Source organism: Heteronotia binoei, chromosome 12, assembly GCF_032191835.1.
Source record: "Heteronotia binoei isolate CCM8104 ecotype False Entrance Well chromosome 12, APGP_CSIRO_Hbin_v1, whole genome shotgun sequence".
Taxonomy (NCBI): domain Eukaryota; kingdom Metazoa; phylum Chordata; class Lepidosauria; order Squamata; family Gekkonidae; genus Heteronotia; species Heteronotia binoei.
In genome coordinates, this window is record NC_083234.1 from 40,773,033 (window position 1) to 40,797,792 (window position 24,760).

Sequence of the window (24,760 nt, forward strand, 5' to 3'; positions counted from 1 at the left end):
TGATCGCTGGTTTGTAAGCACAACACCTATGAACATTGAATGTATATGTGTATCTGGTCCCTCCCTGTGATGTGGGGTGCTATTTTCAAACATTTCTGATCACAGGGTGGAAGCATTAACGTATGCTTCCTATGTGCATAGGCATCATGTCCACAAGTTGGCAACTGCATGTTGGCAGGAACTAACCAACTGCATGTTGGCCAGCACTAACCAAATGCATGAATGGATCACATGTAAATGGCTTCTATCTCTTCATGAATCAAAACTGTGCTTTCTTTTCATATAGACTCACACCTGTCTGCCCCCCCCATTTTCAGTAAGGAAGGACCCATTGTTTTAATTATGTAAATTACTACTGTATTTTAATTCTGAATTTTATTGTTAGAATTTTATGCTATGAGCCGCCCTGAGCCCGCTTCGGTGGGGTAGGGCGGGATATAAATCAAATCAAATAAATAAATAAAATTGCCCAATACTTAAGGCTCACTAAGAGGATATATACAGTTGTTAATACCTGTTACCTGTTCCTTTGTCAGGGAAGGTGAACTAAGCTAGTATTCAGAAGCCAGGCTCCCCACATTATTGTAGGGAAAACAAGAGGAGTAATTTATAAGAAGTACATAGGACAAGAATATAAAACAGTGAAGCATAATGGGTTGGATCCAGATGGCACTTGCTTGCCCAATTTACCTCCCTACTAAAGACCCCTTTCCTAAATGGCTTTTGTACATGCAGGTCCCATGATCCTACTCCCTCCTTTCACCTGCAGAAAAACTAGTTTATCCAACTCACTGTCTGTTTAAAAAGTCTACAATCTTGGGAGAAAGGAAAAGATTTGCTAAGCAGTACTGACCATGCTGATATGTGTGGTAATCCCTAAACATCTCTACCACTCTATGAAAATATGGCTATCTTTATTTCTCAAAGGCGCACATAAACTGCTGAAGGACAGGAGGCAGCAGCCAAGCACCCCACCATCCTGCCTGGATGCAGATCCAGCTGCCATTGCTGAGATTAGGAGCAATCCAACCCTGACTAAGTGCTCCCTTCTTTTCAGCTGACAACTATAAATCTGAGCCAGGCATACTCCCATCATGCTTGGACTGTGATCTCAGAACTTCCTCCCCAAACACCTTTCTAAATTCTGTTTTAATATGTATTTGCATTGGGTTTTAATGCTTTAAGTTGGTACGGGTTCCCTTTCCCCCCTTAAACAAGGTCAAAAGAAAATATAAATAGCTTCTTTGGACAGCAGGGGCTCCTGGAAAAGAGTGGGTGCTGCCATCCAGGTGCAGGCCGAACTATGTGTTCTTGTTGTTAAGTACACACAGTTTATAGTACACATAGGGTTACAACAACCTGATCTTGATTTTTTCCCCCGGCTCCACTCCCACCAAAAACTAACTTTTCAGAAAATGAATTATTCTTGTTTAGAAGTTTCTTTTAATGGGCTGGAAAAATTCTTCCTGTGAACTTCCAGGCTTCCTGCGCTTGAATGATCACAGACTCCCATTGGTTGCCCACCACATCTTCTGATTGGTTCCTGATCTCGGATGGGTGGGGTGAGGGGGTGGTGGAAACTAGATAAGACCGGCTATAAAAGCTCCAGGGTTGTCACCTGCACTGAGCAGCAGCTGGGAGGCCAGAGGTGTGGAAGAACCAGCGGCAGTTGCAGCAGTGCCCGCTCCAATCGCGTCCCTTCAGCATCCAGCTCCGCGTCTTTGCTGAAGCCGAGGAGGTGGGGAGAGCGAGCGAGCCACAGAAAAAGGAGCACTCCAGAGCCAGCGGAGAACGCAGCACAAAACTTAGCGGAAACTTCCCGGAGAATGCTCCGAAAGTCCGCGATTCTCCTGCTGCTAGCGGTCGGCGCTTCTGCATCCTATGAAGCTGAGCAGAATGATTCCGTCAGCCCCAGGAAGACGAGGCTCGCCGCTCAAACCTCAGGTAAACCTCTTCCTCGCTTCACAAAGCCCCGATGTGCTACTAGCTGTTGCAAGTCTTTCTCCTGCTGCCGGCGCCGCGTCTGCACATCGATCCTCTGGACAGCTGTCCTGCTGCCGCTTTGAAATGCACGAGAGCCGCGCAGGAGAACTTCCTGGCGCATTTGTACATCTTTCTCTTCTTCCTCTTCTCCAAACCCCCCCCCCCCCTTATGGCTGGCAGCTGGAAACTGCCATGTAATTAGATGTTTCGGGAAAGCCTTTATTGCCGTCTCGTAGCCCTTTCTGGGGAGGCGGAAGCCCTCATTTAAGAAGCTGGTTTGTAATTTAGCCTGCAGTTGTTCTTGTTATTTAAATAAGACATTCTAGACCTTATTACATGTGCTCTGTTGCACCCTTGCTTCTTGCCTTTTTCTTTTGCTCTCTTACAGATGAAACTTTCCCCTTTGGTTCACTTGTATTTTTAAACAGTTCTTATATTCTATTAATAGGATTACTTTATACCTTAACATACGGTGGGGGGGAGACAAAAAGAGCCACTCCTCACATAATACCTGTGCCCAAGAGGAGGTGTGTGAAACATCCTTTAAGATTTTCCTACACAGATGGTGCCATCTTTTTCTGGTTTCTAACTTCTTTTAAAAATTTGATTCCCCTCCCCCCAATCTAGCAGTACATTCTTAGCAACATGCAACCTCACAAGCTATTTCCATATGTGAATTGGATTCTGGACTGCTATCTAGCTTTCTCTGTAAGAGAAAAATGAAAACTGAATTACTTGCAGTTTCTCTTACTTTCAGCACTGTGCAGGTATAGGTGGCATCTAACACCCTTTTAAATAAAAGCTGATACACTCTCCTAATTTGACACTTACCAAGAGAGGTTTTTATTTCAGAGCTGCAGGGCTCTGCAGCACAGTACTAGGGTATTTGCTCAATTTCCTTTTGTACTTGGTTGCTATAGAAACATAGGGTCTTGGTTATTCCTCCATGCCTAAAACAATAAGGAACCCTAATGCATATTAAACCTGCTGAATGCAAAGTTATAACTTGAATCCATGGAAACATATCCTCATGAAAATGAGTTATAAGGATAGTGAAGGATGAACTGTGGGGAATTAATTGTAGCAAAAGATCCATTTTATAGACAACAGTCTCTTTCTTAAAAGCAGCCTTTCCTAGTCAAGATTAGGACTGGAGGGTTTTGTGGGTTTTAAATTTGGATTTCTGAACCTCCTTGGCTCTCTTAGAAGAGTAGTATCTTCATTTCATCCACTTTTACACTTAATTCATAATGCCTGTAACATGATAGGGTAAAAAGTAATATCTGTCCTTCAAGATGATTTATGATTGAGTAGAAATACAGCTAAGAGATGTGGTTAATACTTGTTAATCTAAAGGAAATAACAGTGGGAGAGAATTCTCGTTGACTTTGATTTACATATGGTTAGTTTTTTCCAAGCTATTCCAAATGTATCATGGCTTTATCTTAGTGATGCTCCAATAGCAATGATGGTTCCAGTAGTAGGTTTTCCCCCATGGAATCTTAACTGATGCTTTGTTCACCACTAAAGTCAGTAATGGAAAACCTGTATTAATCACTGTCTATCAAATATGACTATATTAATCACTGTATCAAATATGAAAAAAGATTCTTATTCAAGAGCACAGCCACACTTTGCTTATTTGAACCGAACACACTCAATATATGTATATATGCTTCAGTATATATGCACTTTCCATAGCCTGCCTACACAGCAGATGGAATGAAAACTGGGATGTCCCATGTCACGAATCACCTCCCTGTTCCATGAACTTATGCCCTGCTTCTGACTCTATGCTGCAATGCCCAACCAGGTGCCTCCACAGTGACTCCTTACTGAGGAGAGGGACTGTGGTTCATTGGTTGAACCTGTACTTTGCATGCAGAAGCTCAAAGATTCAACTCTCAGCATCTCCAGTTAATTGATACAAGGGCAGATGATGAGACAGATCTTTGCCTTACAGCTGCCATTAGAATATACAATGGTGATTTAGATGGATCAGTTTGGCATAGAGCAATTTCATATTTTCATCCGTTGAACAGTGTAACAAACCCAGAATACAACATCCATATTTATATTTCTTAGGACAGCAGTTTTCTGCTATATTGGTGTTATACTTTGGTCCTGGAACATTAGAATAGTCTCTCAGTTAAGTCGCTTGCCCCTTCTTGGAATGAAGCCATACATGCAGAATGCAGACCCCATTCTACAGTGACTTTAAAATCCTGGCCAGCAGAGGCAGCCCTACCAATAAGCCAAGGTGAGATTGCTGTCTGGTGAAGATAAGTTCATATCTCGCAGCTCTGTTTAATTGATTAGGGCACAGGTCACTAGGAAAGGCTTCAGAACAAGTCCTGCTGGAACTAATTGCAATGTCAATTAGGTAAGTACTTTCTGGTGGAATGTGCGAAATTATTAACTAATGGAAGAAAGAGGAAAAAAACAGTAATGGTTTATCATGGCAGGAAGGGAGGCACCGTCTGGATTTTCTCAAGCAAGCAGTGAATAGGGCCTGGGCAACCCAAGAGAAAAGGCCTGACCTACCACACATGGGCTACCTTCATCTCCCTGTCAACCTTCCACTCTTTAAAATTCCTAGCAAAAGCTCTTCTCTGAATTTTGACCAGGGCAAACATTAAAGTCTGCCACGTTGGGCTAGCTACCATCTTACCAGGTTGGAAGATTCTCCCAGAAGTCCATGCTGGGAGAGGTGCCTGGAGAGAGTGAAGTAGTATTTTCATGCTGCTTTGAAAAGCTGGGCCACATACCTTACTCCAAGAGGATGAAGTTTGGTGCAGGGAGTGCCTAGAGAGCATCTTGCCCAAGGCCCTCCAAAACCTGAAGCTGACTCTGATGTCAGAGTATCATATGCAGGGTTTGAGGATCAGAGCCTCCATCACAGGTACAACTGTTTGCAGCTCTCTCTTTCTAGTATTGGGTATAGTTGCAATTTTTTCATATAGACATGAAGCCATTTTATATTTTTCAATTCCATGAATATGCCAAACAGTACAATTTTATATGCAAACAGCTTTATAAATGATGCAATTTATTTTGTTAAATCAGTAAAACAACTTTGATGGGAAAGTAAATATTGCATGTTGTACTATTTAGCATATTTATAGAATTTAAAAGTATAAATGTTTTCATTTTCTATAGGAAACTGCAAGTATGCCTAGTGCTTGAGAAAGGGTTGCAGACTGCTGCACCATACATAGCACATGGAATTTCTGCCATCTGAGAAGTGGGGAAAATAAAAGTAGAAGGTAGAAACAAATTCTATAGTAAACAAGAATGCATTATGTAGGCAAAAATATTCTTGTACAGTCACAGTAGGTAGCATACATCTATAAAATTGGAAACACTGAATTCTTTAATAATGTATTATAAAATACCCTATAGCATATTGTTGCCAAAATTATTTACATTTAATTTCAAAAACTTGAAAAGAGGTATTCTGCATTATGTATATATAAGCATTATAGTTATCTGATGCTTTAAATAGTCTTACATAAAAAGTTCTTACATAAAATTTTCATACTACATTTTATATAAAACATCATCTTTCATTTCATTCATTGCAAAAGGGGAAAGAAGGGAGGATTTTTTTATTCAGTGCTCCCCAAAATTTCTTAATTTTTCCACTGGGAAAAAATGAAAGCCCTCATGTTTTTCATGCTATACATTTTGAGTGTTCAAAGCCTTGCCTAAAGATTTCATTTTAAAAGAGAAAACACCTAATGGGAGGGGCTCTTTTAATAGTATTCCCCCAAACCCCTAATTTTTCCATGAGAAAAAAAGGCCTTGGGGGAATGGGGGAGGGGAGGTTTTTTTACATTAATTGCACTGATTCATTATCAATGTAGGTAGAACTGGAAATGATCTGGACTTTGCCATCCACATGGCAGCCACCCCGGCTTCTCTACAGTCTTTCTAGAAGTATCCTAGGAAAGCTGGGGAAAAGCTAGAAGATGCTTGGGACCACCATTATGCTCTGTTAAAAGCAGGGGGAAAACAACAAAGCTGGACCAAATACCCAATATGGAAGCAACCATAGTTACATGATGTACGTCTGAACAAAAAGGGAGGGAAATGCAGCACAGTGAAAGGAGGGAGTGTAACTCCCAAAATGTAAAGGATTTTGGATAGCTGGAGTTGGGATCCACGAGTCTTTTCTCTCCCTGAAGCCCAGGTGAGCTGCTCCTATTCAAGAGTCCTGTACTGGAGAGGCAACCACTAGTCCAAATTGGTATCAGCATTAACTGTGATTTGGTCATTGCATCTGAACTAGGCTAGTGTCTGATTGCATGAATAACTTGTGTCATGTTGCCTCTTTCTTTAGATTATTGCAAGGGAACACTGTTGTGTAGCATTAAAAAGTGTGTCATAAACCTAGCACCTGTACCACTTTTGTGGTCCATAAGAAGAAAGGCTCCAGTACTTGCGAGTAGTACCATCTATTGCCCACTCCCTTGGGATGGGCTGTGGTGGCTTGGTAAAGGGTCATTCAGCACATGCTCAGAAGTTGAGTTGCCACCTGCAGTTTAGGAGATTCCTGGAGATTTGGGAACTATACCAAAGGAGGATAGAGTTTAGGAAGGGGAAGGAGATCAGCAGGAGTGTAATTTCTATGGTATACCATATAATTCACTCTCCAAAGCTGTCATTTCCTCCAGGAGGATCTCTGAAGTCTGGAGATCAATTGTAGTTCTTGAAGAACTCCTCCAGGAAGTTGGTAACCCTATCAGAAGTGCTTTCCTTGCCAGCCTGCAGATGCATGAAAAGCAAGCATAGTAAAAACAGTGGGATGGTTTATAATTTTATACTACGTGCCATCAAATGCTTGCATGATCAGTCTGTTTGGCACAAGCCATAGTTTGCTAGTTCAGATGCTGCCCCACTGTGTGGTTAGATTCCCTTCCAAACCAGGATTACAACTAGCTTCCAATAGCAGTTTGAAATTCCCTGCAAACCACTGCTTGCCAGGTTCATAGCAAAGGCAAATCAGAGCTCGCTAAAAATTGAAAGTCACTGACTCAGAGCTTGAAAGAGGAGAAGGGATTCATGTAGCACGCATAGCAGTGTTGAAGAGATGGCAAGGCATTACTTTCAGAAACAGATGTCTGTAAGATCCTCATATCTAATGCAGTTAGATTCAAGTCCGGTAGCACCTTAGAAACCAATTAGGTTCTCTGGGTTATTTTGAGAGTTGGAGCTTGTACCCCAAAAATCTTATTGGTCTGTGGGGTGCTACTGGACCTGAATCTGGCTGTTTTACTGCAGACCAACATAGCTGCCCTCTGAAACTCTCTCTGATGCAGTAAAGCAGTTTCTTGAGATCCAGTCATCCTTGGGTGCCTTAGCAGTTAATTAAAAGTATTTAATTAAAATATTTGTGATACAGTAACCATTGACTGCACAAAAGAAATGTACTTGTGATGTAATGGGTTTGCAGGGAATGTGTATTAAAGAGTGGTGTGTAAACAATTGGTAATTTCTGGTTGATAGCAGCTCTCAACTCAGAATGAAGCTGTGGGAACATGAGGGCTGGCAGAAGTCTAAATTAAGATTTAAAAAAAAAAACCCTTCTTTGTCTTTCTCTCTCCCTAGTGGATGTGGTTCGATGTTTAAATGGTGCCCTTCAGGTAGGATGTGGTGCTTTTGCCTGCCTGGAAAATGCCACATGTGACACGGATGGCATGTATGACATCTGCAAATCCTTCCTCTATAGCGCTGCTAAATTTGACACTCAGGTATGGTATGCACATGCAGTAACTCTCCACTTGCTGTATTCCCTTTAGATGTAATCCTTTTACTGATGAGCTGTGCACCTGGGTTGAACCTAGAACTCTTTCTTTTTATTTTATATTGTGTAGACTGCATAATGCTATTCCAGTTAAACAGACTTGCTAACAGTTACTATATGCATAAGTAGAAGCAAAGCACAAGTGGGAAACTCTGCCCCCTGGGAATCATGCACACCCATGTTTATACCTTTCTGAGATTGCTTTATCTTATACACTGAAAACCTGGGAGCTAGAAACGTGTTCTCTCTTTGCACACTTACTTGAGGGCAAGTCCTAGTGAACTCTAGCATTTGCTTCCCAAAAACCATGGGGTATGTTGCAGCCCTAATTAGTACCTTGTGCTGAAGTGCTACAAAGACTTGCAGTGGCTCCTGTTCAAAGCATTTGCTGCATGGATCACTGGTGGGGGAAGGGGCTCTGTTCTAGGCTGTGACAGCATATTTTTCACATGCCTGGCAGAGGATGTCTTGTGGGGTGGAGAATGATGTTTCCCCTTCAAGAGGAAACAAATGTTCTTCTCACACTTCCACTCCTACTGAGAAAACTGGCAAGGAGATGAGAGTTTGGGGTTAGAAAGGCTCCACTCCTGGCTGCACAAAGCCAGACTGGCCTCATGCACTCTCACTGCAGGGGCCTGGAAATGTTACATCTAAGGTAATGCCAGGAACAATCCTACTGCCAGACACAGTGTGGAGGTCCTCCTTGGGCCTTAAATCTTGACAGTATCATAGTTCACAAGGCAATGGACCATCAACATAATTTGCAGGTCTCTGTACTTTTTTTAATCACCAGAAGGTGGGGAGGACACCTTTCTATTCTAAATACGTCTTGCACCTGATACCTCAGATACTGTGATGCCTGCCATGTATCTGCATGAGCAGATTGACAAGAACTTTCAGCTGTATACAAAGTGCCTAAAAGTGAATGTAGAGATGTTGGCTTTGATATGCACTTGCTGTGTTCTAATATCTGTTGCACAACAGCAATTGCGTGCGGTCCAACAGCCATGTGAAGTAGGCCAATACTGTTCCATATTCTACTGCTTTGCTGCAACTCCTGCTCAGTGCAATCTTTTTGGGAACTGCAGTGAGAATATCTTTGGCTGTCACATGGATGGGAAGGTGTGCATTGTTTCAATTCCTGGCCATATCAGTGCCATTTTCCTTGCTCAGCCAGTGTGGCTGCTATTCCCCCTCCCTCAGCAGAGAGCATTTTTCAGACTTTTAAAACTTGGTAACTTGCAGAACACTCTATTGTAACAATGTACTAGTGCCCAGCTTTCTTTTTAAAAAAAATATACTGTAGCCCTTTTCATTTCAGAGTTGTAATAGGAAAGATGCAAGATGCACATTTCCTCTTATAACTCCAGACTGAAAAGAACTAGAGACCTTTTAATGCTGTAGTGATACAGAAGTTCCTAGGCTCTTTTTTTTTTTTTAAGTCCTCTGGTGGAGGGAATGAAGATGGTGCGGGCTGAGACAGTCAAAGTCCAGAGGAAAACTGTGGACTGATATTTCTTTGCTGCTGTGAATGCTTCTACATTCACAAAAATTACACCAAGAATCATAACTGTGGCTGCAACCTTGAATACTTGTTGATGGATCAGTTTTCTTACATAGTGAACCCTCTGCCACTGAGGCATTTCTAGATGTATAAAGTAATTTCTCACATGTAGGAATCAAATGTGAAAAACAATAATGCTTGAAACCTGAACATGGGTCAGTGTTGCCATATAAACTTTAGATGTGCATGTTCTCTAGTACTTTATGTGGACTAATATGGCCAGTCAGAATGCATTGCCCACTATAAAAACGTTTGATTTGCTTTAACCCATGTGTATGTGTGCACCCTAACATGCAGTTTTATCCACAGGGGAAAGCCTTTGTCAAGGAGAGTTTGAAGTGCATTGCAAATGGCATCACATCAAAGGTTTTCCTTTCCATTCGGAGGTGCTCCACATTCCAGCGAATGATCTCTGAGGTGCAGGAGGAATGTTATAGAAAACAGGACATATGTAGTGCTGCTAGGAGAAATCCAGAAGCTATCGCAGAAGTGATCCAGCTTCCAAACCACTTCTCAAACAGGTAGGCTCATTGTGTCTTTCATAGATATGGGCAGTTTGTTGCAAAGACATATTCTCATGCCTGCACCTGAGAGATGCAGGTGTAGAACAAGTTTCTTGCCTGCATCATAGAGATATAGCAAACGGGGATGGGGAAAGCTCCCCTTTGCATTCAATTGATGTAAATGAGCCTAGACATATGACACACAAAGTTCCCTTGTACTGAGTTAGACCAATGATCCATCTAACTCAGTATTGTCTATGCTGACTACTTTTCCAAGGACTGAAGCAGAGAAAGGTCTTTCCCAGTGCCTAACATGGAGGCCCTTTAAAATAAATAATCCAAGGACTGAACCTGGGACTCCCTGCTTATAAAGCAGGTGCTCACTTACTGATTCACAACCTGTACAGTCTGACTGTTGCTTCCTCCAAATGATGAGCAATAATGAGTCATGGCCCCCATGGTGTGTTCTAAGCCTAGCACTTCCTGCCTGTATTTTTGCTGCCTCCCTTCCTCCTTCCACTGCACAGAGTGTCTCAACTGAGAGACATAGTAGCTAGAGTCAGACCAGGACTTTTTAAGCTCAGCTGTTAGGATGAAATGGAGGAGGACAGAACCATATATGTCACTCTGTGCTCCTTGGAGGAAGGATGGGATAATAGTGTAACAGAGGTAATTTACATTTTAAAAGAGGCAAACATAACAATATGGGAAGAAAGGAGGGAATTAGAGGGAACATAGACTTTATAAGGCTTGGAATATGTAAAGCCTTGCCTTTTTTGACATTTCCGAGGACACTACTCAGGGAATGCTGCCCTCTGTACCAATGCAAGCCTGATGTTTCAACATTCTTTCAGTGTCTCTGTCCCTTAAACTTTGAGCAAATTAGCATCTGTCTATAGGTAAAAGGTGTCATTTATCTCTTTGGGGGGCTGCCCTACTGTGATGGAGCCACATCTCTTTGAAAAACCGCAATGCTGCAGAGAAATGTTGCAGCGACTCTGCAGCAAATAATTCCCAGCAGTCGTTCCACTTTTTGCTAAGGTTAGGAGGGAGCACAGAACATAAATGGTGAGAGCTATTTCCACAGAGGGGAATTATGCAGTCGAGAGGAGTCTTCAACGTGCAGTATTTGAGGGACTGAAGCAAAAGGGCTGTAGTGCTGCTGGAAACAAATTCAACAGGATTTCCCAGCTGATAAGTTTACACTGAAGCCCTCCCCCCTTCCCAGCATCCTGCTTCCTCATCTAACTTCAGCAGAAGCGAAGAGTGTACCAGTTGGCACCAGTTCAAACAGGAAGTCATTAAAAGGCCAGATCACTTTCCTGTGATTACTTTTTAATAGTGTGTTTGTGGGGGGGGGGGGTCCTACTTCCTATGTGATTTAAAATAGACTGCAACTTTGATCTGAAGCAATGGCTTCTGCATTGGGGAAAGGACCTAGATAATGAGTTGATGTGTATGTCCTGCAGCTGATAATCTCAATAGAGCAGTATAGCTCCGATGTTTCCTTATCTAATTACATAAGAGCTAAGGACTTTATTTAGAGAATGGTTTGGAATATCAGAGGAGTGGCCCAAGAACCACCCACTAGCCTCTCAATATATAACCAGCTATTGGTGCAAGTCCCTTATACATGTAACTGAAAGGATGCTCAAGGCAGAACAGCACTTACATTATTCTATTACCCTTTTATGTGTTCTTGAGCAAAAAGGCAATGAATTTATGGGGAAGGGTATTCAACCATTTTCCTCCAAAAAACTGCCACCTTTTTATCCCCATTGGCGCCTCTGTGGTGTAGTGGACAGTGTCAGACTAGGATCTGGGAGACACAGGTTCAAGTGCTCACTCCGGCATGGAAGCTTGCTGAGTGATCTTCAGCCAGTCACTTTATCGGCCTAACCTACATCACAGGGTTGCTGTGAGACAAAACAGAGAAGAGAAAGATGTAATCTGCTTTGGGTCAACATTGGGAAGAAAGGTGAGGTACAATTGAAGTAAAAGTAAAGGAGATTTCAGACCCTGTGAGTTTTTCAGTTGGGGGAATAGCAATCTTTTTGTTCCTGTGTTCCATTATTTCACTAAAGTTAAATACCTGTTGCACACTAGTTTCCTTCTTGAGAAATGTCTTCCACTCTAGATTTTGCTTCGTTATTCAACCACTGGGACTACACTCTGTTTATGAATTGGAACCAGGCTACTATTTTGTAACTGGCAATTAGCCATCATACCCCAAGCATGGAGCGCTTGTGCAGTGGTTTGCAACCAGGGATTGCATACTATTGGTGGCATGCAGTTTTTATAATGGTTACTATTAGCACTTCCACAGTCCCCATGTCCACCTGCAAGCATGACATGCCATCTCCTGCCTACTCTACCAGCCATGGATTATATCCATCTACAACCTTTTGGCATGCCAACAGTAGTAATAGAATGCCAATGAACATATAAATGTCCTTCTTGTAGAAATCGGTCTTTTTGTCTCTATCATAGTGGGACCCAGGTTCTTTGGTAAGAGCAGGGTTTTTTGGTAGAAAAGGCCCAGCAGGAACTCATTTGCATATTAGGCCATGCCCCCTGACATCACCGTTGTTTCACACAGGGCTTTTTTGTAGGAAAAGCCCAGCAGGAATCATTTGCATATTAGGCCATACACCCTGACATCAAGCCAGCTGGAGCTGCGTTCCTGCTCAAAAAAAGTGCCTTGGGTAAGAGTGATTGGAGGGACAAAGGATACACAAAGTTGAGAACCACACTTAGTGCTTACAGATGCTAATGGTTTACTATCTCACACCTTGCTAGAATGAAGACAGTGGTAGACAGTAATTTCTTCATGTTGGGGCAGGAAGATCAGAACAACTCCAGGGGAGGATCTCTTGAAAGCGAAAGTATAAAATCTCTTGTCAAAGTAAAAGCTCTCTTCCATCTTGCTCTTCTTTTTGGATGGGTGCAAGCCATGAAGGATTAAGTCTTTACTTTGGGACTCCATCCTGTCCATGTGGCCATGGACCTTAAAGAGAAGGCCCAACTCTGAGAACTAAGGTAATGATGGGCTTTTAAATGCTGCAGTTTCAGAATTACTAGCCTATCCTAGTTAAACATCATTTAGGTTTACTAGGTGTAGGGTGAGAGGACTGAGTGTTCTCACGTTTTTCCTTATACTATTGCTTAACCTGATACTTGAACAGACCATGTGTACTCTCTTTATTCATTCTCATTAAACTTTCTTATATTTTGAATGATTTATTTTCAGTTTCTGCCCTGCCCTTTCCTGCACTACAGGGTTCAGGGCGGGTTACAATATGATAAAATAGTTAAACAACTTTACAGTAATAGCAGTAACAATAACGATTAAGCTATGATAAAAAGGTAAAGGTAGTCGCCTGTGCAAGCACCAGTCGTTTCCGACTCTGTGGTGACATTGCTTTCACAATGTTTTCACAGCAGACTTTTTATGGGTTGGTTTGCCATTGCCTTCCCCAGTCATCTACACTTTCCCCCAAGCAAGCTAGGTACTCATTTTACCGACCTTGGAAGGAGGGAAGGCTGAGTCAGCCTGTAGAATCATAGAATTGGAAGGGACCTCTAGGGCCATCTAGTCCAACCCCCTGCAGAATGCAGGAAACTCACAAACACCTCCCCCTAAATTCACAGGACCTTCATTGCTGTCAGATGGCCATCTAGCCTCTGTTTAAAAACCTCCAAGGAAGGAGAGCCCACCTCCCAAGAAAGCCTGTTTCACTGAGGAATCGCTCTAACGGTCAGGAAGTTCTTCCTGTTGTTGAGCCGGAAACTCTTTTGATTTAATTTCAACCCACTGGTTCTGATCCTACCTTCTGGGGCCACAGAAAACAATTCCACACCATCCTCTATATCAGGGATGGCCAACAGTAGCTCTCCAAATGTTTTTGCCTACAACTCCCATCAGCCCCAGCCATTGGCCATGCTGGCTGGGGCTGATGGGAGCTGTAGGAAAAAAAACAGCTGGAGAGCTACTGTTGGCCACCCCTGCTCTATATGACAGCCCTTCAAGTACTTGAAGATGGTGATTATATCACCTCTCAGCTGCCTCCTCTCCAGGCTAAACATCCCCAGCTCCTTCAACCTTTCCTCATAGGACTTGGTCTCCAGACCCCTCACCATCTTCGTCGCCCTCCTCTGGACCTGTTCCAGCTTGTCTATATCCTTTTTTAAATGTGGTGCCCAAAACTGAACACAGTACTCCAGGTTTTACCAGATCAGAGTAAAGCGATACCATCATATCATGTGATCTGGACACTATACTTCTGTTGATACAGCCCAAAATTGCATTTGCCTTTTTAGCCACAGCATCACACTGTTGACTATGATAGCACACAATAAAACTAATGTATTACAATTACAGTTAATACTGTAAGGGATGTCTGAGGGACAGTATTATAGAATTGGGGTGGTGTTCATATAACCATTGAGATCCTCAACCTTGGATTGAAATGGGGCCAGAGCATGGGAGATACTCAGATTTGCTAGTGGCAGCAGTTATTACCAAGTTTGGTTTTGGTATCTGCTCCAAAGGAGAAGGGAAAGTGGTGCCAAATGGAGATGTGGGATTGGCCCAAGGTCACCCAGTGAGTTTCCATGGCACAGTGGGAATTTGAACCTGGGTCTTCCATACCGTAATGCCTAATCTGAAACTCTAACCCCTACATGACACCAGGGGTGGGGGTCACTGCTTAGTAACACCCCTTTGTGAGTCATGCAAGTTGTGTAGTATCGTAGGCTACTGGTTGCTACCAGGCCTGACCCTGATGAGTCCTTCCTGAAAGGCCAAAACAGCCATGAATAGGGTTGCCAAATCCAATTCAAGAAATATCTGGGGACTGTGGGGGTGGAGCCAGGAGACTTTGGGGATGCGGCCAGGAGCAAGGGTGTGACGAGCATAATTGAACTCCAAAGAGTTCTGGCCATCAGATTTAAAGAGACAGCATATCTTTTAAATGCCTTCCCTCCATTTGAAATAATGAAGGATAGGGGCACCTTCTTTTGAGACTCATAGAATTGGACCCCATGGTCTAATCCTGAGCCTGCCCTTGTGGGGAGGGTGGGATACAAATAAAAAGTATTATTATTATTATTATTATTAATCTTTTTGAAACTTGGAGGGCATTTTGAAGAGAGGCACTGGATGCTATGCTGAAAATTTGGTGCCTCTGCCTCAAAAAACAGCCCCCCCAAGCCACAGATACCTGCAAATCAATTCTCCATGATACCCTATGGGAATTGGTCTCCTTTGGGAATAACGGAATGCCCAGAAGACATTTTCCCCCACCACCACTTTCTGATGACCCTGAAGCAGGGGGAGGGCCTCCAAACTGGGGGATCTCCTGCTCCCACTTGGGGATTGGCAATCCTAGCCATGAAAAAGGGACCTTCCCTTCCCCCACCTGTTTAAATAAACCAAGACTGGCAATAGCATGGAGCTGCCTAGCAACAGTCACTGAGGGTACTGCTTCCTTCATTGGGGGAGGGGGGGCTAATGCCCCAATATAATTTTTAATTTCAGATTTTTCTGCATTTTTCAGGCTTGCAGAAAGATTTGTCTGTTCATGGCTCTAGTTTCCAGATATTTGGACATGTTGAGAATTAGATATACAGATGCTTTCCTGCTAAACAAAGAAACATTAGCCATTTTCAGTTAACAATTTAGGCCTCGCTAGATTGAAGTATAAATTGATATCTATGTTACAGGCTAAACCTGATTTAATAATCCCAAGGAATGAGAAATTATGGCTCTGTTAAGTAAGCTTTAGGTGCATTCTTAGCTTCCTCGCAAAAGAAGCCTAATAAAGTAATATAAAACTATAAGTGTTTTAACAGTTGCACCTCTTCTTGCATGGATCGAAATATCTGCCCTTAAAATAGTTGAACCATTTAGGAGAAGGTGCATTTTCTCAGCACTTGATCAGTAGTATTGTGAGAAATACGAGATTCTAACTTTCCAAGTTAGCCAGGCATTCACTGGATATAGTGCTTGCTAGAACATGAGCATCATGAGAACTTCATTGAATATTACCCATGACACTGCTGATAAGCATCAACACAGTTCCATTGCTCCACGTTTTCACTTTTCTGCATTATATTGAGACTGAAACATAAGTGCTGTGTTCTATTGAGAGCTGCCATGGGCTGACTAGGCTGCTGGTAAAATCAGGAAGACTTCTCTTATGAAGTGTCACCTTCAACAGCAATTCCTCCTGCTCAAAATGAATAAAGGCATTTTTGAATGGGCTAACTGCATAAGCCCTTAAGTGGCCTTTTGCATTTCCTGTGCCTGTAACTGAATGAAAAAGCTGCATTCACTAGAAGATAATTTGATTTGAAGTTGGCCATCCTCCACATTCTGATTTCCATTGCCATTCAGAATTCAAGCATTCCATACTAAAAGGGGTTTTAGCATCACTTGTAAAAATACCATTCTTTACATGAAAAAATATCTTTACAGTTCTGGAGTTGCTACTGTGGGCTGGGAAATCTGGATTTTTTGGAAGTATGCATCAGATAAGTATGATGTTACACTAAACTCCCAACTAAAGTGTCCTTTGGACCTAGCTAAGCACAAGCTGTTCTGTGAAGCAGACCTATGCACAGGGCCAGTGCATGGAAGTAGGCAAAGTAGGCAGTCGCCTAGAGCACCACCTGGCCTCCCTGTTGCATGACTCTGGCTCCTGACCACTGTCACCTTGTCCTCTCCCATCACCAAGCTGCCCTCAATAAAGCCAAGCCACCCCCTCTCCCCGATGTGTGTCTTGGCCTCCCACCTCATCCTGTCCTGCCACCCTCCTTCCTAACATGGCTGGCAAGCACTCATTTTCACAATTTTTTTTATAACACCAGTTTTTTAAAAAAAAAATAATAAAGATCAGTAAATTAAACACGTGAAAAATTTCAAGTTTGGAGCTCTTCAGTTTCCCTATATTTTTAATAATGGGGGAGGCACTAGTGGGTGATTCACCTAGGGCACCAGAAAGCCTAGCACCGGCCCTGCCTATGCAGTTGGGAGCTGCAGGTGCCAGGGGTGTGGGGGAAAACCCATAAATGCCGAACCATCCACTAGGTTGCATCATTTAGGTTTAAGTCCCTAGTTGCAGAAGATTGCCCTGTGGGACAATGACTTCACCATAGTTATGATTGCATCTGAAAAACACCCATAGTTGGGAAATTTCTAGGTAACTGCAAAACATCTGTCTTTCAACAGTCAAATATATATCAATATATCTAATTCTCAACATGGCTCCATCTGCCAATAGAAGAGAATGGCAATTTTTCTTTAAACATGGGGAATCTTCAGGTTTGCAAAAAGTATTAAAACTTAAAATGAAGTGAGGCGTAAACTTCCTCTAAAATGGAAGAACATGTCTGTGTTCCTTTGCTGGCCCTGCAGCATGTTGCTTCAGCATTCCATACTAAAAGCAGTTTTAGCATCACTTGTAAAAACACCACTCTTTACATGAAAAAATATGTTTTCTAGACAGTCTAGAAAAACAGTGTGAAGAAGAACACTCATTCAGAACCCACTTCAGGAATAGACAGTACTTTAGTTTCCCATTTATGATGGCCTGAAACTGACATATTTAAAATTGGAGGTCTCCTATAAAAGGTTTGTCCTGGCACCCCAGCATTTCACAATGTGCCAGTGCTTTATAAAGGTAGCCAAAGGTATAAAATCAAAGGCACAAGTCACCATCTTTTTATGGGTTCATCTTTTTTCTGTAAGTAACTCCTTAGAATTAACTTGCTGGACATGATCCATAGCATTATTGATGCTATTCTGAGGATAGCCTCAATTATACATTTGGTTGACTAACTTGGTACACTCAATATTGAAAAGGTCTGAAAAAGTAGAATGTCTTTTTAAACAAAGAAACTGGCCTTATGACAGATTATGCCTGAGATGTCTTGCATGATATGACTTAAAATGCAAATAGGAATTTTGTGTCAGTTGTTTTAATAAATCATCTTACAGCTAGAGTGTTACTCAAAGTTTTAAAGTCTGTGGTATCAAGATAATATTGGAATGATTATGCTGGCTCTTAAATTTAATAGACGTAAGCCATTAAGCCAATTAACAAAGTCATCCAGTCTTGTGCCACACATGAATATTTTAAAAAGTTATAAATCTTCTATAAAATGTCATCTTTAAAAGGATTACCATCTAATGGGCAGCCCCTATAAGGCCATTAAGTTCAGGGTCAAAAACAGGGGTGTCAAACAGGCCGCCACAGAGCTCATATCTAATCTGTGAGCAACTGACTGTCTTCTGCTTCCTTCTCCCTCTCCTGCTTCCATCTGCATCACAGCTTGCTTTGTCAGGCTCTCTTAATTGTATAGGAGCTACAAAGCAAAGCCTCACTTCCCTCCATTGGCAGAAGCTCCTCCCCCCTTGGAGAGGATGAGAGGAGGGAGGGAAAGAGCAAGAGTTTGCTTTGACAGGCACACTTGACTGCACAGCAGAACTACTGAGCTAAGCCTAGCTCCTCCCCCTCCTCATTCCCTGGGGAGGGAGGGAAAGAGTGAGAGCTTACTTTGTCCAGTTTCCTCATTCACATGAGGGAGATACAAAGCACCTTTAAGATCAACAGAGTTTTAATCAAGGTATGAGATTTTTGCCTTGCTACAAGGAGAAAGTGTGTTTTGTTGGGTTCCTTATGCCAGGGCTCTCCTGGGTGCACATGTTCTTGACCAGCACACAAAGTAACTTATGTACAAAAGCTTACAATGCCCAGCCATTTCATGTTTTCTCCTGGGTCTACATCCCTGGTTGGCGAGATGTGTGGGAGGATAAGTGCTAGCGCCTGCCTCTTCACTTTAATTTAATTCAATTTAATTTTTCGATTTATACCCCGCCCTATCCCGCAAGCGGGCTCTGGGCAGCTTACAACATTAAGAAACCTTACAAAACATCAAACAAACTACATCCAACTAGATAATCTCATAATTACATAATTGACAAATATATGCAGGCCCCAAGCCGTAAAGGGCCTTTTATTTGTATTTACTTTATTTATACCCTGTCTTTCTCTATTTTTATCTTCACACCAATGCCATGGAGTAGTAAGTTAGGCTGAGTGTGTATGACTGCCCCAAGGTCACCTAGCGAGCTTCCATGGCAGAGTGGATCTCCCAGATCCTAGTCAGGGATTCAACACCATGCTGGCTTTTATCTCTGCAATGAACATGGGCTTAATACTCCTCTTATAAAACTACTGCTGAGATTGCTATATATAAAATGCTTTGAGCATCCTGAGGGGTTGTATGAATGCTGAGTGTTCATTAGCATTTGTACCTTTCCGTAGTAGAAAGAAATATGGATGCTAACTGTAGTGTCTTAACATAGGTATTACAACAAGCTCATCAGAAGCCTATTGGAATGCGATGATGAGACTGTGGGTACCATAAAAGACAGTTTGATGGCAAAAATTGGACCGAACATGGCCAGCCTTTTCCGCCTGCTGCAAACGGATCACTGTGCTCGAATCCATCCTAGATCAGACTTCAACCAACGACGTATCGCTGAGCCTCAGAAGCTAAAAATCTACTTTAGGAATCTCCAGGGTGAGGGACCTGCTCCGTCCCACATGAAACGTACTTCAGCAGAAAGTGTGTAATGTTCTGTGATGCATAGAAAGAGTGTGAGAGCATAGGGAATCCAAGCTCTACCAAAGTAAGAAATTACTCTGTTTTTCTTTAGCATTCAATACACATCAGAAATGTACTGTAACTGATTTTAAAGGACACTGAGCCAACCTACACATTCAAAAAAAAAAAAGCATATCTCTTGTGGGGTTGTACCATGTCACTGTGCAGGTGGGGGGAAATTTCATTTATTGCATAGCACACATGCATATACTCCTGCACATAAAACATGCTACTTGTTATTAGTGATGGCTAGATTGGAATTCTTTTCCTTGACATTCTAGCTTGCTGCAGGCAGAGAATTTTTGAAGTGGGGATGGAAAATTCACTTGTGCAGTCTGCCCACCTGCATTCCAAAAATGGTACAGTTTTACATGCTTGGTATGAATGTATGGACTGGCCCTTGGAAACTGGCTTTAGATTTTCATCCTTAATATTGTCACCCTCTTTGGATAAGCTGCATGTACCTAGGTTGCTGGTGATGGGGAGAATCCCCCACCATCCTAGCTTCCTTGAACAGAACCACAGTTTCCTTCATCTTTTCTCTTCTTAACACCCCACACACACTTCCCCACAAAGAAATCCAGTGAAGCTGGGGACTTCAAAAGCAATCTTAACAGCACTTCTTCAGCAAACACCAAACTATCACTGTACTGTAGCTCAAACACTATTGCAGTTTGGAGAGAATGAAACCAACTCGATTAAATTCTGCTTTTATTGGGTAGCCCAATGTTGATGCACTGCAATGCACCTGTTGCACATTGTATAGATGGTGGTGGAACTTGTGTTTAGAGTGATGCTGGCCATGTACAAACATGAACATCACTTCTGGCCTCCTGGTCTCAGTGTTGTAATCTTAATGCTCTCAAGCCAGAGGTTTTCTTAAATACCTGATTATACTAAAATGTAGTTCTCTATCTGCATGAATGTAGAGATATCAAAATTGTTGCTGCACACTAGCCCTGTGCAATGCATACACAAGCTGAATATGGCCTGCCAGACTCCTAAAAACTTCCTGTTTTTATCGTCACTGGCAAAGCAGGAAGTTTGTCAAGATATATGATGTGTGTGGGTCACATGTTCAGGCCTGCTGTACATCATAGCACCACTACAAACTCATCCCTGGCTCAAGTTCTCACTGTGGTGGTAAAGCCTTGTCTGGACTTTACCTCTGCAGATTGGAGCTGGGAGCATACCAAAAAGAGGGGAGTAATCCTTGTATAAGGAAAAGTGGCATGTCAGGGAGAAGTTTAGGCTGGATCTCTTCTTGCTGAAATGCTAGTTTTCCATGTGCAAGGTCTCTGTTTTTTGTATGAAGAAAGCATTTACTCCTATAAGTTACCACCTCCTGTCTGAAGTGATGCAGTCCAGACACAGGTGCTGTTCTGTGGTAAAGGAAAGCACTCCACAGAGCTTAAACGATTATTATTGCAAACGAGTTATAGTGGTTGGCTGGCTCTTGCATTGCTTAAAAGAAAGCTAATAACCTTCTGTACTGTATCTTCATTCAAAGCTTTAAAGGAATCTTTATCAAAAAGAAATTGTCTTAAGAATAGAGTATAATCAAGCCTTGTTCAGTTGTGATACAAAATAAGACAAACCTTTCTTGTACTGTATGTAACTTCCAGAGGAGTCTGCTTTTTAAAAAGCAGAATTTAATAACTTTGTAAACAGACGCTTTGGTTTTGTAGTTATAACTTTTGTTTCCTAGATAATGGTAGCTTTAGAAAACACCGTTTCTGTTTAGAAGCATGGCAACTAGCTAGTAAGTCACTGGAAATTACTGGTTCCAGTGGCCATTGTATGACTAAATATTTGTATGAAAGATAACCATGCTTTTAAAAACAACTTGGCTTTAGGAAATCTGCTTTTAAAAATAAAAAAAGGGTTGGGCGGGGAGAGAAACACTGAAATTTGGCTTATGCTCCATTCTTAGGGCGACTCCTCAAGTAAGGGGACTTCTTCCAAAAATGTAGCCATGTGTGGTGTGCCTAAAGATAGTTAACAATGCAGTCCTAAGCAGAACAACACCTTTCTAAGCCTGCTGAAGTAAATGGACTTAGAAGGGTGTAACTTTGCTTAGGATTGCTTTGTAAATAATGCTGTTGTGGCTTGCCTTAACTGTGTACACATATAGGTTTTGCAACCTTTAAAATAACAACTGGATTCACGCGTGCCACTTAAAGCTCTTTTCAGTCCTTCTCCCTTCATTAGTATGCATATGCTGGGCTGGCTCCTGGTTTGGAGGAGGACCCTGTGCAAAGCCCCTCTGGTGTTCCCCTTACCAAGCACATATGCTCTTCTTCCAGTCGGAGGAAATGGAGCATGACTCCTTTGCACTCATTGAAGCTCTATTGGGTGCCAGTAGGCTCAAAAGTTGACAGAGCTCAAAGGAGCTCACAAGAATCACGCCCCCCTCTCCTCTTTCCTGGAAGTACCATTGTCAGCAGCAAATAGGATATCCCCAGAGTCTCAGCAATCACCCATTTCTGGTAGAGGCAGATGGGTTCAAATGGGTCTGGTCAGCACTGGGCCCTCTGCTGGGCCACCGGTCTCAGCAGCGCCTCATCACATTGACCCTGTGTACCTGTGAAAAATACAGGTACTTTTAAATGCACTTGTGTTAGGTGTCTGAACTGATTGATACCCATGCAGGAAGGCTGCTTTGTAATCCCATATAAACTTTCGTAAGCTGTTAAGGCATGCTTAAATATTGTGTTGGAGATGCTGTTAGTCTTTAAGGTGCCACTGGACTTCTGTTTTGTGTTGGAGGTCCAGCCTAGACAGACAACTCCTCAGTGTAATAAAACTGTTCCTCAAATATACCACTTCAGATGGGGCTTGCATACGGCAGAAACTTAACTAGTGTGTTGGGGCAAAGGTCAGGCTCACTAGAAACTTTCTCCATACCATCTAGATTTTTTGTGTGCATAGAATACTTGAATACAGGAAGCGGTTTATCAGGTGGCTTTGCCATCTCCTGTAGTCTGAACTGGTGCATTCCATGAACAGTTTTAATTCTGTTAAAACTGCCTTTCTTTCAACCTTCATGCATAGAAAACCTGCATAAGGGAATCTGAATGGCACTTTACATATTGTACTTGCCAGGTAAGAACTTCTCTATTCCACTTAGGGCATGGTTAGTGCAAAGATGAGAAACAGGCAAAACCAATAAGGTATATTCCATGTACATTCCAAGCCTGCTCTGTAAGGAAAGCTATGTATGTTAGAGGGATGCCTGCCTGCCAGTTAAGGAGTGACTGGTGAGAAGCAAACCTATCGAAAGTACAATCTCTCATGGAAAACTTATAAAAAGCAATAGAACGTTTTACCACAAAGCCTTTAAACAGTAGCTTGCTGCTAATATATTTCAAGTGAGGGGCAGGACTTAAATAGTTGCTGTCTTTATTTAAACGTATGTAGCCCAAAAAAGTGCTGTTATAGGATCACAAGCAGCAAAAAAGAAAAAAATGAAATAATAATGTTGCTGATGGCAGGATTTTTATACTCTATATTATGCAGTCCAGCTCAACCTAGATGTGATGCTGCAGAATATACTCTTAACACTTTTTCAGGTATATTAGGATTCCTATTTTGCAGGATTGTATCCTTTCCAAGGTGCTTGAAAATTATTTTTTGTGTGTGGGAGATGGGGTGTGTGAAGGGTACTTGTCCCCTTGTGGAATTTGGGCCTCTGGAGGTACTTAGCACTCTGTGGAACCAAACCTAAAGCCTGTATTGCTCAGTACAGGCCACTGGGGTAGAAGCTTGTTATAGTGTGGATTTCAAGTACAGGAGGGGAGCATACAACCTCTCTGACAAGAATATTTCACCATGTTATGGAGTCTTGCTTCACATGTGAGACTTCCTTCAGTTACAGTAGCCCTAAGAATTGTGTTGGTACATGAACTTTAATGTGCAAGAAATTGTGGCTCCATTGAAATCCCGAAGATTCTTGCTATTTAGCTTAGTGAAAAAAATAAGATTTTTCACTTGACATTGTGTACCATAAACGCACACCAGTAATGGAAACCAGAGGTAGCCCAACCCAATGGGCGGCGCAGGCACTGCCTGGGGTGACAAAATTTCAGGGGCTCTCAGCTAATTGGAAAAAAATGTTCCGGGAGAATACAATCCATCCCCATCCCAGACTCTTAGGGTAACATAGTCTAATGCATGGGAGCAATTATATTTCTCTTCCCTCCATTCAAGTGAATGGAGTGAAAAGATCCATGCACCTGTATGCAGCAAGGAAAAAAGGCTGCAACTGGTGGGGGGAAATTAAGCAAGGAGAGTACAGTTGTTCCCACACACAATACAGGATGCAAGGGGATGGGGAGAGCAAAATAGATTGAGTTAGTTCTGGAGACCAAACAGAGGCTAAAATTGCTCTCATACTTAAGAACTGCCTGGTATACACATAGCTACAATTAAAATTTACACCAGTTAATAGAATAAATCCTTAGAACTGATGGGAAATAGTGGTCACTTAGTGTAAAATATAATTGAAGCCCATTCATCCACTAAGAATTATGTTTGGCCTTATAATACCTGCAGAGTCCCACTCCAGAATGGGGGTTGGCTTATCTTTTCAAAAATATGTGCATAATTTTCATTGTGATTTTTTTCGCACTTTAGATATTTTTGTGCCATTTATATATATATATATATACACACACACACAACCACACACACACACACATATATAAAAGTATGTATTTATAATTTAATTTTTTTGCCAAGTACTGGAATAAACAGTGAGCATATCTGGTATATGTCATTATTTATTTATAAGATTCTGGGGGTTTGTTTTTAAAAAGCAAAAACAAAAAACCCACCTCCATTGTTCATATAAAGATTATTTGAAACATATTGCAGCAACAAGAAAGATGCAAGTTATTTTCTCTGCTTATTTTTATAATTAAAAAGATGCATAACATTATGAAGCCTATGGTGGATTCCTTATAAGAGAAAATTAAAAAAAAATGGCTGATTTAAGTGTCTGCCTTCTTTTTTTTGAGGGGGGGGATGTTTTTTGTCAAACTTCAGTGTTGATTTTCCATTGAATGTAGCAGAAGACCAAAATGATCCTCCTTGAACCAAGGGCCTTGGAAAGCTGCATTTTATCCAGTCAGAGCATGGTCCATTGTCTACTCTGCCTAGCTGTCAGGCAGAGACAGATCCCTCCCAGCTGCAGCTACCTGAGGTTCTTTACCTAGAAATGTCAGGGATGGA

General features: G+C 42.0%; 1 protein-coding gene across 1 annotated transcript; it reads left to right on the forward strand.

Moving 5' to 3' along the window:
* Positions 1 to 1,603: 1,603 nt before the first annotated feature.
* Positions 1,604 to 24,518, forward strand: STC1 (stanniocalcin 1). The gene is made up of 4 exons (XM_060250818.1): positions 1,604 to 1,944; positions 7,594 to 7,736; positions 9,663 to 9,874; positions 19,227 to 24,518. The coding sequence occupies exons 1-4, from the start codon at positions 1,827 to 1,829 to the stop codon at positions 19,495 to 19,497; spliced, it is 744 nt and encodes a 247-aa protein (XP_060106801.1). The 5' UTR covers positions 1,604 to 1,826; the 3' UTR covers positions 19,498 to 24,518.
* Positions 24,519 to 24,760: the final 242 nt, after the last annotated feature.

Bases quoted from the DNA above. Each gene is read 5' to 3' on its own strand.
- STC1 (XM_060250818.1), top strand. From the start codon at position 1,827: ATGCTCCGAAAGTCCGCGATTCTCCTGCTGCTAGCGGTCGGCGCTTCT. The intron at 1,945-7,593 runs GTAAACCTCTTC...CTCTCTCCCTAG, and splicing joins GCTCGCCGCTCAAACCTCAG to TGGATGTGGTTCGATGTTTA. The intron at 7,737-9,662 runs GTATGGTATGCA...TTTTATCCACAG, and splicing joins CTGCTAAATTTGACACTCAG to GGGAAAGCCTTTGTCAAGGA.